This window comes from Protopterus annectens, chromosome 5.part0, assembly GCF_019279795.1.
Source record: "Protopterus annectens isolate FY-2018-M chromosome 5.part0, PAN1.0, whole genome shotgun sequence".
NCBI classification, from domain to species: domain Eukaryota; kingdom Metazoa; phylum Chordata; order Ceratodontiformes; family Protopteridae; genus Protopterus; species Protopterus annectens.
Window position 1 is genome coordinate 131,681,948 of NC_056735.1, and position 12,929 is coordinate 131,694,876.

Below are 12,929 nucleotides of genomic sequence, written 5' to 3' on the forward strand. Positions count from 1 at the left end.
GCAGAGGGGCACAATACCCGGAGACAGCAGGTTTAAAGTAAAGGGAAGTAAATATTACAGTTAGCAGAGGGGCACAGGCAGGAAGACGAGAAAATAGGCAGGTATAGAAGAAAAGTAAGACCCAGTTGTCAGTGCAACTGAAGGTAGGAGAAACAGAGAAAAGGAGAGCAGCAGCCAGAAAGAGGTAATTTAGAGATAGAGTGGAAACAGAAGGGGCAGAACAAGCAGGATACAACAGTTGAGGGAAGACTAGCAGGGGCAGGAGTAGTTAACAATAAGTGCTAGGGGATAAGGTGACTGAATAGTATGCAGGTGAGTAAGGGAAGGGGTAGCTTTAGCTTGTACTGCGTGTGTGCCCACAAGAGGACATAGACACCAAGTAAAATATACAAACATGGACATACAGCCAATGCAGGTGAGAAAAGGAGAATTACTACTTTTTCTCAAGTGGAGTTAGGGGTGCTTCCTGGGTGCCAGTACAGATAGCCAGCTTCGTAACTTCAGGTAAACTGGGAGCGATAAGCCAGCAGGAAAGGGACAGCCCGATGAGGAGCACTAGGCTTTAATGCTAGAAAACAAAAATAATAACAGGTGAGAGAGCAGCTGTGGTTAGAAGGATAGGATGTAAGGAGAGGTACAGGTAACAGGTAAAAAAAACAATATTTGCAATTCTAGTATCAGTTATTCAGGCAATATTCAAAGGTAGCAGCAGTAGGTATCAAACATTTATACATAGAAGTATGTCTAAGTTTGAACAGGCTATGCTAAAGCAGCAAAGCAAAGCATTTCAATGAAGGCCTTTAGGCAGCTTCTAACTGTAGTTAAAATAAGGAAAAATAAAATACCACTCTGCATTAAAAATAGTACTCTAGGGTTCAATCACTTAGCGACCCAATAAAGTGGCTAAAACATTGGCAAAACCATTTCTAGTGGACATTCAGTTTAAATATCTAAACGACTAGGTTTAGCGACCCAATAAAGTGGTTAAAAACATTGGCAGACTGCAATAAACCATTTCTGGTGTACATTAAGCTGTAAATATCTAAGCGACTAGGTTTAGCAGCTTAGACGGGCAACAGTACATAGAAATTCAGGCAGACTACAATAAAACATTTCAGGTTGACATTTTGCTTTAAATATCTAAGCGACTAAGTTTAGGAGCCTAAACTAGCAACAATACACAGAAATCTTCTTCCCACACAACACAAATGGTAAGACCACCTTAGCGATTACATCCAGCAGCAAAAACTAGTGGTATGTATCAAAAAACACCAAATGCAGAGGAATTTACTGTGCAAACAGACTCGCAACCATTGATCAGCAGCTTTACCAAGATACAGGTAGTGAAAACATCAGCGGCTGCAAGTTATAGGCATTAGATTACAATTTTAACCAAAGAAATAAAAAAGCACAATTGCTGATTAAAAAACACGTAGTACTTACAGGCAGCACGCCACGCGGACAAGCTAGGGACACCTACTCTGAGCTAGAGGAGAGTCAAAGATGGCGCCTCAGAGAGGAAACCACTACAAGTAGAGTTTGAGAAGGGAGGGGGGGAAAGAATAGGAGGGAAAGCCAATAGGCGTGGAGGGCTTGGAGTGGGGGCGGGAGGCAAGAGCCAGCAGGAAACAGTTAAGGGAGGAGAGCAGAAAACAATCAGCTAAGCAGGAGAGTAACACCACGAGTTACCTATACTACTTAGTTTAAGAAGCAAGAAAGGGAAAGGTTTTTAAGGAGCATGAGAGGTATTCAGGCAGAAAACAAGTAAATAAAACAGGTGCAGGTAAAAGTGGGAAAGAGGTATAGTTTAGATGACAAAAAGACCAGAAAGGGAGCAGTGATAATACACGGAGACAGCAGGTTTAAAGTAAAGGGAAGTAAATAATACAGTTTGCAGAGGGGCACAATACCCGGAGACAGCAGGTTTAAAGTAAAGGGAAGTAAATAATACAGTTTGCAGAGGGGCACAATACCCGGAGACAGCAGGTTTAAAGTAAAGGGAAGTAAATATTACAGTTAGCAGAGGGGCACAGGGAGGAAGACGCAGAAAATAGGCAGGTATAGAAGAAAAAGTAAGACCCAGTTGTCAGTGCAACTGAAGGTAGGAGAAACAGAGAAAAGGAGAGCAGCAGCCAGAAAGAGGTAATTTAGAGATAGAGTGGAAACAGAAGGGGCAGAACAAGCAGGATACAACAGTTGAGGGAAGACTAGCAGGGGCAGGAGTAGTTAACAATAAGTGCTAGGGGATAAGGTGACTGAATAGTATGCAGGTGAGTAAGGGAAGGGGTAGCTTTAGCTTGTACTGCGTGTGTGCCGCCCACAAGAGGACATAGACACCAAGTAAAATATACAAACATGGACATACAGCCAATGCAGGTGAGAAAAGGAGAATTACTACTTTTTCTCAAGTGGAGTTAGGGGTGCTTCCTGGGTGCCAGTACAGATAGCCAGCTTCGTAACTTCAGGTAAACTGGGAGCGATAAGCCAGCAGGAAAGGGACAGCCCGATGAGGAGCACTAGGCTTTAATGAGCCAATGCAGGTGAGAAAAGGAGAATTACTACTTTTTCTCAAGTGGAGTTAGGGGTGCTTCCTGGGTGCCAGTACAGATAGCCAGCTTCGTAACTTCAGGTAAACTGGGAGCGATAAGCCAGCAGGAAAGGGACAGCCCGATGAGGAGCACTAGGCTTTAATGAGCCAATGCAGGTGAGAAAAGGAGAATTACTACTTTTTCTCAAGTGGAGTTAGGGGTGCTTCCTGGGTGCCAGTACAGATAGCCAGCTTCGTAACTTCAGGTAAACTGGGAGCGATAAGCCAGCAGGAAAGGGACAGCCCGATGAGGAGCACTAGGCCAAGTTCAGTGTTCAACAGTGTTCTTCTGAACAGTATAATGTCACATTACCAGAAACTACAAAACAAAACAAAAAGCTGCTATACTTAACTTAGAAATGATAGAACAAAGTTTAATCTCACCACTTCACCATTAGTAAATTCTCCTGCTGGTTATAATCTCGAAAAAGTGCCACAGCTTAAATGTTTTGGATTTTGCTTTAGTGCATTTCTTTTTTCTCAATCCATATTAATTATATCCTTACCTCTGTAAACAGAATGGACCATTCGCTCGACAGTATCACATCTTCTTATGCATGCGACTCAGACTGCAGTTGTGAAAAAGGGGTATTTCTCCTAAATTTCAATATGGACTTCTTTTAGTGACTGCAGGTTCTTCATCAGGTTGTACGGACCAAGACCTTAGGTTTACAGTTGTTTTAGCCTGAACATCACTGTGTCATCCATCAAAAAGGCTGTGATTTTTCCATTCATCTGACAGCTACAATAGCCTCATGCTGCCTGGTTTACAATTTTTTCTGTCTGGACCCTGAAAATTTGGAAACTTGTTTCAGTCTCATTCAGATCTGCATCTTTTGCATTGTTTTTTACTAAGCATTTTTGTTCTTGCTTGTTTAAATGTCTTTGCTTTAAGCTATTACAATATTTTTAAATATCAACAGTGTATGGTTTGAGACATTTGTGTGTTTTCTACAAATATGTGTTATGCAGTTTATTGTATGTAACAGGTCATAGCAGAAACAAGGCCATTAGTCCTCCCTACTCATCTAAATAAAATGAAAACTTAAAATCACAATTGACAACACCACTATACTATGGTACATAAGCACAGAAGACATAGAAGAGGAGCACATATTTCCATGTCAACAAAAATATACCTTTTACCTGGCATAGGATCATTCTGTGGAATCTTTGACTTTCTGTAATGCATCTCTCAGTACTACAAAATCATGTTTCAGATTCACACTGCAGGCAATTAACTGTCTTGCAGAAAAAAATAGATTGACCACCTTTATGTGAATTTGTATGAATGTAGGGTATTTCAGAGGTGAACTTTGCTTCTTTGCCACACAACCTAATAATTAACTTTAAGGTGGGTGAGCTGACACTTTATGTCCCCCTCCTACACACACACACACACACACACACACACACACACACACACACACACACACACACACACACACACACACACTTTTCCAGCATCTCCAGCAATAGGATGACAATTAAACCCAAGTTTTCTGGTATGATGTCAGACAGGGATTAATCCCTATTGACCAGGGGAACTAGACTTGCTGTTGTTTCTGAATAAGATACTTCTAAATATATTCTGTTTAGTCCTGCAGTACAACAGTTCTCAATGTAAATGGCTCTCCAGTCCACTGTGGCCCTTATTTACAGGGACAGCTTGTAGATGCCCTAAGGCACAGACATATACCAAAGACATTCTAGCCCTTGGGCACTGATAATTGGGAAAGCTGGGGAATGAATGACTAAACTTAAAAGGTGTCTAGGGCTATTAGCCTTGAAATATCCTCTGATCCTATGAATTGCAAAGTACTAAGTGAGCAGGTCTTGAAATTTCACTTCACAACTTATCTTTCTCATGCAGAATCCTTGATTTGTTACCATTTAATCCTGATTGTTTTATTCTTTTCAGGATTATACCTTAACAATGTATTTTCAACAATGCTGGAGAGACAAGAGACTGGCTTACTCAGGAATCCCTCTGAACTTAACTCTTGATAATCGAGTAGCTGATCAACTCTGGGTTCCTGACACCTACTTTTTGAACGACAAGAAATCTTTTGTCCATGGAGTTACAGTGAAGAATCGCATGATCCGTCTTCATCCCGATGGAACAGTATTGTATGGTTTAAGGTATATGTCCATTTTTCAAAAACCATTACTGAATGCAGTTATACAGTAAAATATTAAAGTTAAAATAAAAAAAATATATATATTTGTTTTATGCATGCACATATCTACAATGCATACACATGCTTATATTGATATAATTAATCACAGAAAAATATGAGGCTTTCAGTGTGCAGACTATTACAAGCCTAGCCAATAACCAGAAGTTAGAAACAAACCCTGTATTATGTATCGCTGAGGCAAGGACCTCAATCATTATGCCACTTCATGAAGTTTAGGACTGTTATGAATTCCACTCAAAATATTTAAAAAAAACAAAGCAGCTTTGAATTGTTGGCACTTTTTAATATCATAATTATTGAAATGTTTCTATTGATTTATTTGTTTGTCTTTATTGACTGATGTGAACTGGTCCAAGATCTATTTTAGCCATGACCCCAGTGCTGTGCAAGCAATAATGCTGACATGATGAGAGTTAACAGTGTCAGTAGCAGTTCTGTAACAGGTAGTACACTCACCTTTGATGCAGACGGCTGTGGGTTCTATTACGACACTAGGTAGATCAATTACTGTCACTGCAGTGCAGCATAAGGGGATGCTGAACTCCTGTGTATGTTGTCCTTCAGATGATTAAGCCTAGGCCCCATCTTCTTGAGTTGGTGGTAACTCCGGTGGATGTAAAAGGTCACAAGGCACCTATCAAAAAGAGTTGGGGAAGTTTCCCAGTGCCCTGGCCAAATTTCTCCTTGTAATCTAAATACCACCTCAGGTCTCTCCTCAAAACAAGCTGCTAGCCCTGTGGGACTAACCTGGACAACAAATGATGGATCAATAAATAAAATTAATGCATGCCCTGATAATACCCACCCCAAAGGGTATTGATGCACTTAACAAATGGGGTATTAAATTGTTTTGCATTTTTTATTACTGTATAGTTTTTTGCATATATTTTTGTTGTAAAATAGTTCCTCTGACCAATCTTTCAAAACTGCTGTAGGATATCTAATTGTTGTTGAAATAAGTATGTTATATCTAAAAAATGAGTTATGTAAGTATTTAGTTTGGACACACAACACACACACACACACACACACACACACACACACACACACACACACACACACACACACACACACATGCACATATACACAAGCACATGTCCGTCAGTTGTAGCCACTTTGTTGAATGAATGGACCTCAGCTGTCTCAGTGAGACAAAATGAAGAAAAAAAATAGAATAATAGCATGTAAGGCATATCAGCCGCCCCTTCCAACCCATGATTAACTGTCCCTGGTTTTGCCACATAGTTCTGCTCTGTCCCTTGTAGAATGATTTATTTGCTGGTAAATCACTAAGGATTAATTCATTCACTAATGCCAGACATTACTGTTTCGTACTTATTGTTCAAGTAATGTGTACTGATGGGTTGCTTGTTGTTCACACTCTGTCTTTCTGTCTCTTTCTGTCTCTCTCTCTCCCTCTCTCTGTCACACACACACACACACACGTATGTTACTTTTTCTATTTATATATTTTAAGTTTTAAAGTCTTCTTTTCTGTCTGAGCATCACAGCACCTTGCAGGTTAATACCTTTTTAAAGAACATTTGTTCTCCAGTCAGGGTGAAGATGTACATTTTGCTAGTTCTATTATCACGTTAAGTAGTGTACAGATATTTAAGACAATTTGTTTAAATGTTATAGCATACAATGGCCATATACTAAGCATGCATGCAAAGTATTTGCATTATCATTTCTGACTCTCCTACAGCACTTATCTATTATGTCTAGGAAGCTGTTCAAAACTGAAAATATTTTGAGATTACCAAAGAAAGAACAAATATTGAACATTTATTAAAGATCTGTTCTGCAGTAAAGAATAACTATGTTATTAGGACACAGAGAGAATGCAATAAATACAGAAAAGAAGCTGATACTGAAGTGTTAAACTTAGAAAAAAAAATCGTAAGTGGGAAGCAGATGAACTGAGCATGCTCAATTTGTTTAGGTTACTTTTTGGTGAGCTGTCTTAATCTGTGACATTTACCAGATTGTATGTTATTTTGTTTGCTTTTGTTTTAGTAACTTAGTTGAAGGAGATTCTGACAGGGTAAGCCATTTTCTTCCATATCCCAAAACTCACAGGAAGGTGGACTGGACACGTGTGTGTGTGTGTGTGTGTGTGTGTGTGTGTGTGTGTGTGTGTGTGTGTGTGTGTGTGTGTGTGTGTGTGTGTGTGTGTGTGTGTGTGTGTGTGTGTGTGTGTGTGTGTGTGTGTGTGTGTGTGTGTGTGTGTGTGTGTGTGTGTGTGTGTGTGTGTGTGTGTGTGTATTTGTGCACGTCCTGTAACAAAGTGAGTCTCATCCATCACTAGCTGCCTACATTCCACCTGTTGCTTATCAGAATTCGCTCTGGCTCCTGTGCAAACCTGAATAGGAAAACTGAATATCAGAAAATAAATGAATGAATAACTGAAATAGTGAATGAATGAATGAATGAATGAATGAATGAATGAATGAATGAATGAATCGCACAGCTATCTATTAGTTAGAATTCCAAAATACAGAATATTAATATCTAGTTAATCTTTGAGCTGTAGTGTTTCAGTAGTAAAATAATAAATCAGGGAGTGCAATGAATAAATCTCCCTATTTGAAGGGGTACAGGGAAAAATCATTTCACACACCATGAGTGCAACTGCTGAAAACACTTTTTGGCCCTAGTTGATTTTTCAGCCCTGGAATTCTGCGTGACGTAATTTCATGCAATAAAGCAGCTCATTACTGTAATTTAGTCATTCTTTTTTCTGGTTACTGGTTACATTTAGGTATTTCAGTCAATAGTTCTACAGCTTGTATAGGTCAGATACTTCATGTTGATTTTCTGGAATGAAAATTTTGCTTCATATGTTGGTATCCGAGCCAACTTGCATTACTTCAGTGAAACTATTAAAACGCGTATACTTGGCACTTGTAATCACAGCGTATGAACATATGCTTCTTTTTAAATGTCATTTAAATATTTCAACCCAGACAAAATATGAATAAGACTAATCTCTTTGGATGTATTTGGTCCTGGTTAATGAAGAAAATTGGATATGATGAGTGTATCTAGTCTTTTATGTCTGAACTAGTATGTCTTTATTACAATTATGCTAAGGACTGTTCTGATGCTAGAAAGCACAAGACTGAACCAAGGCACTGCAATGATATATTCATCCAGCAAGAGTAAAATAGTTTCACTGTGTATGTCACTTCATTTCTGACAATGATTCTCAGTTCATTAAATCCCGATTTTGATAATTATCCTGAGTACATTGCTTTTATGCAGTTTTCTTTGTCTTATGTTCGATCTTTGTTCAGTTCAGATCATTTAAGTGTTCCAAAGCCAATGTTTCTTTCTTTCGTTAGGAGCTTTCCTTTATTTAAAAGAGAAGCAAGACACACTATTACTTTGGCCTAATTTGGCAATACTGCTATGACACTATATCTGTCCATCTGTTTCTGTCTATATATATGAATATATGTTTGAAAGAAAGAGCCACACGATTACTCCAGTTGCAGTAGTTCTGATTATATATTACCGCTAATGAACAATCTTAAAAAATATGCAGTGGTAGTTTAACTCATTAACAACTAGCCTGAGTGGAATTTTACACCTTCTGACACCTGAAAATTTCCTTCTGGACAGTTTATGCCTGATCTAAAATTCTGAAAAATGCGTTTTTTTTCAATTTACCTCTAAACAAATGTATATATCTTAAAAACTATAAAAGTCACAAAAAAGGTAAAAAGCAAAAATTATTCCACACAGACTTTGCTTCTCACTAGTTATGTTAATATATCAGACAGACATAATGGTGATTTTATATTGAACAAATAATTAGATAATATACCCCTGGATTCAATAAACCCCAAGTAGGCTTCGTGCAAAGCCTACACGGAGTTTACATGAATGTGCAGTCAGTGATGCTTGGTTGTGTGCAGCGAGCAGAAGCGTGCAATGAATATTCATGCCATACACTGTGTTTAAGGAAAGTTTCACGGCCAGCAACAGTGTCACCAGCCAGGAAACCATGTAAGTGACATGGATAGTACTCCTGTTTAAATCAGATCACTGATGGTCAGCAGTTTTGTGGAGAATTCCACAATGATCACTAGGGCTTCACAAATAGCCCTCAATCTCTCAGTGCAAGACATCTGGACAAAGGATAACATAATGGGGGACAATTTCCCTGAAACAGAGACATATTTGACATATTTGTCTTATAGAAATGTGCCAGAATAACCAGGGGTTTGTGTTAAGATACATGTTCTGAAGGATTTGAAGTATGAAACTCAAATGTATGTAATATTGAGTCACATCAGTCCCGAGGTCATCCCAGTGATATGGCAGAAAACCATAAGTTTGATAAGGAACACATCTGAACATTCTGTGAAAATCTGGACAGTTGAGAGGTATGACTAAGCATATGGTCCAAACACAGTATAGGACAGTGTATTTACAGTGCAGAGTATTGTGATACCCCATTCCTGGCATTCTGTACTGAAGCTGTGTAAATGATCTGTAAGGGTACTTGTAGAAATGAATAGAGGGAAAGAGGTCAGGTGAAACAACTTAATGTACAGCAGATGAGGGCATGTCAATAGGAGATGGTCGTAGGCAGCAACACCAATCACATATCTATATGTTACAGTAGGGACTGCAGAGTAAAAATGTGTATTAAATGACTGTCACACAAGGAGACATAACAATAGGGAGGATGTTTGTGTGAGATAAGCATTCTTATGTGAATAATGCAGAGAACATCAATCAAGGATCTGATGTACAATTGGGGTAGGGTGCATATTGTGAAGCTTTGCAAACTGATATGCCTGAATATGAGTGTAATCTCAGCAGAGGTCTCCAGTAAGTGGGACACAGGTAAATGTTCATGGGCAACATTAAACGACCCAACCACAATCATGGACAATTTCAGAATAATACCAACAGTAATCCCATGCATCTGACATATGTGATTTAGAGTGATAGGAGGTGATTCTGCACAAACACACTTGCACAACTATTATGATATGTCCTCAATCTATGATGGTGATTACACATACTGTCCTGGCACTGTAACATCTCCTGGGGGTGTTAGGAAGGACACTGCTATACCTGTATGCAACATTATGAGCAATAACTGCTAGCTGACTGGTGTGCATGGCATATACATTTATCTATATATATATATATATATATATATATATATATATATATATATATATATATATATATATGTATATATATATATTTATATATCAATAAATCACAATTTACACTGTCTTGAATGATAACCTTGCCATTAATGTGCCAAACTCCTATGTATGTAGTGTGTGCATCTCCAGAACAGGTAGCACACATGCATCTGATGGAAGATGTATAGGGACGTACATAAGAAGGGTGCATTGTACTCAGTTATTGATGTGATTAAGGCTGGGAACTATGGAGGTATTATGGCCTTTGATGTGGATGTCCTTCATATAACCAGTACTTGTGTTACATACAAGGGAGTAGTCAACACTGTAACCATATACTGGTAGATGTTCCATTTACCATCTACCCCAGGACACAGGTCACATACTTAATGGTATGATTATAGGGTGTGATGTCCACATTATACCTGGGTTGTGTGTTTGTTTTCCTGGAGAACATCGATATCTGTGCAGTAACAGAAACCTGGTTCAAGGCTCCCGAGAGCATCCCAGCACTACCAGGTTATACCTCATACCATGCTTTTCGGCCCCAAAACTTGGACCGAACCACAAAAGGAGGGGGAGTATCAATATTCGTCAAAGATACCCACACCTCCAGGTTGGTGGCACAGCACGAAGCATCAGAGACTATCCATGTGCAACTAACTGTGGGTAAAACTGCCTTCCAGTTTATAGCCTGCTACAGACCACCCTCCCAAACACAGGAACCCCACTTGGCCTTCCTGAGAATACTGGAAAATATGAAGGTCTCTCCAAACACCATTATATTGGGCGACTTCAACTACCCAAACATAGACTGGGAGCATTACTCTAGCTCCAACACCCTAGCCCAAAGGTTCCTAGAATTTATAAACTCAAATGCTATGGAACAACTTGTTACCACTCCCACAAGAGGGGAAAACATACTGGACCTGATCATCACCAACATGGGGGCACTATGCTCCAGACCAGAAGTGTATCCCTCACTGGTAAGATCAGACCAAAAATTAATCTCACTGGATATTCACATCCCGACCCCACCCCCTGCCCAGAAAACCACAGTGAAAAACTTCTCTAAAGCAAATTTCACACACCTCAAAACCAAGGCAAAATCCTTCAAAGCCCCCGGGCCTGTGGAAAATACGGCCCAGACCACAGAATCCTTTATAAACGCATTCTATGAACACCTTCAGGAATGCATGGATCATCCAATCCCAAATAAAACCAAGACCCAATCCTCCAAAGGCAGACGTCCTGTCTGGTGGACCCCAGCCATAAACAAACTATACAATAGAAGGAGGAAGCTACTACATGATAGAGCAAAATCCCAGAAAGGGAAGGCATCTCTGATCAGTATTAGCAAAAACTACGGGCACTCATAAAATCGTCTAAGGCCAGCTTCGAGAGAAAAATTGCACAGGACACTAAGGATAATCACAAGGCTTTCTTTAGTTATGTTAGGAACCTGGGTGGGAATTCCCAGATATGCTCAGAATTAGTCCAAAATGACAAAAAATACACCGAGCCCACAGACATTGCCAACATCCTAGCTGACAGGTTCAGTGCAAACTTCTCCCACCTCTCCCCACCAAAAGGGCAAATATCTATCCCAACAGAGTGCTGCCCCCCTGACATCTCAGATGCTCAGGTAAGAGCCGCTTTCTCCAAAGCAAAAAACACAGCATCAATGGGACCAGATGGTGTCCCGGGCTGCGTCCTACATGAACTCCAAGAAGAGCTAAACCCAAACATAAAACTACTGTTCAATCTTAGCCTTACTACAGGATATGTACCCAAAGAGTGGCGTACAGCAACAGTGGTCCCTCTCCACAAAGGTGGTGCCTCAGCGGATCCTGGAAACTATCGCCCCATAAGCCTGACTAGCTTGGTCTGCAAAGCTATGGAAAGGATCATCATGGACCTCATAAATAAAGATATTGGGGACCTACAGACACTGGATCCTACCCAGTTTGGCTTTGTTAAGGGCAGATCCTGCCTCTTAAACCTGGTTGATTTCTTTGAAACAGTCACCAAGGCAATTGACCAGGGGAAGGTGGTCCACACAGCCTACCTGGACCTGCTTAAAAGCCTTGATACAATACCCCACTCGGGCATTATAGATAAGCTCACCAGCTTAAATATAAACCCCTATGTCACTAGATGGGTTGCAAACTGGCTCAAGGACAGAACCCACATGGTTAGAATTGCTGGAGCCATGTCAGACTCCAAACCAGTTACAAGTGGCGTCCCACAAGGCTCAGTCCTGGGACCTCTCTTGTTCGGTATATATTTCTCGGCGGTACAGGCCAACACGGAAGGACTGTGGCTGACCAAGTTCGCAGATGACTGCAAACTGGGCGCCATAATCAACTCTCCAGCCAACATAAGCATCCTCCAAAAGGGCCTCATAGAAACAGACAACTGGTGCCAGAGCCATGGCCTCAAGCTAAATGCCAAAAAGTGTATAGTCATCCCCTTTGGCAAAAACAAAGTGCCCACAAATTACCACATAGGTGGTAATCCATTAAGTACAGAAGAAGTCATTAGGGACCTGGGGACCCAAGTTGATAGCAATCTCTCATTTGACAACCACATGGCCAAAGTGGTTAGAAAAACATTTTATATAGCCCACCTAATCATGAAGGGATTCACATCTAGATCAGGGAGGTCATCGTGCCTCTTTACTCATCCCTCATTAGGCCCATAATTGAGTACAATGCCCTTTTGGGATGTACCTTACCAGACAACTGCAGCAACTGGAAAGACCCCAAAAGTACCTCACCAAGAGGATCAAAGGGCTCAAACAGATGCCATATGCTGCCGGTTAAAGAAACTCCAGCTCTACTCAGTGGCATACCGCCTGCTCAGAGGCGATCTGTGCCTGACGTATAAAGCCATGTCCAACCCGGAATTAATGGACATGCTGCACCTCAGAAAATCCAAATCCCATCGAGTGCAGCTCGAGACTTG

The 12,929-nt window shown here is 40.3% G+C and overlaps 1 protein-coding gene across 1 annotated transcript in view; it reads left to right on the plus strand.

Moving 5' to 3' along the window:
- GABRB3 (gamma-aminobutyric acid type A receptor subunit beta3) overlaps positions 1-12,929 on the plus strand; it is a 948,374-nt gene that overhangs the window by 412,833 nt on the left and 522,612 nt on the right. The window contains exon 4 of the mRNA XM_044072165.1: positions 4,509-4,729. Coding sequence (XP_043928100.1) covers positions 4,509-4,729 — 221 coding nt within the window. The remainder of the gene's footprint in view (positions 1-4,508; positions 4,730-12,929) is intronic.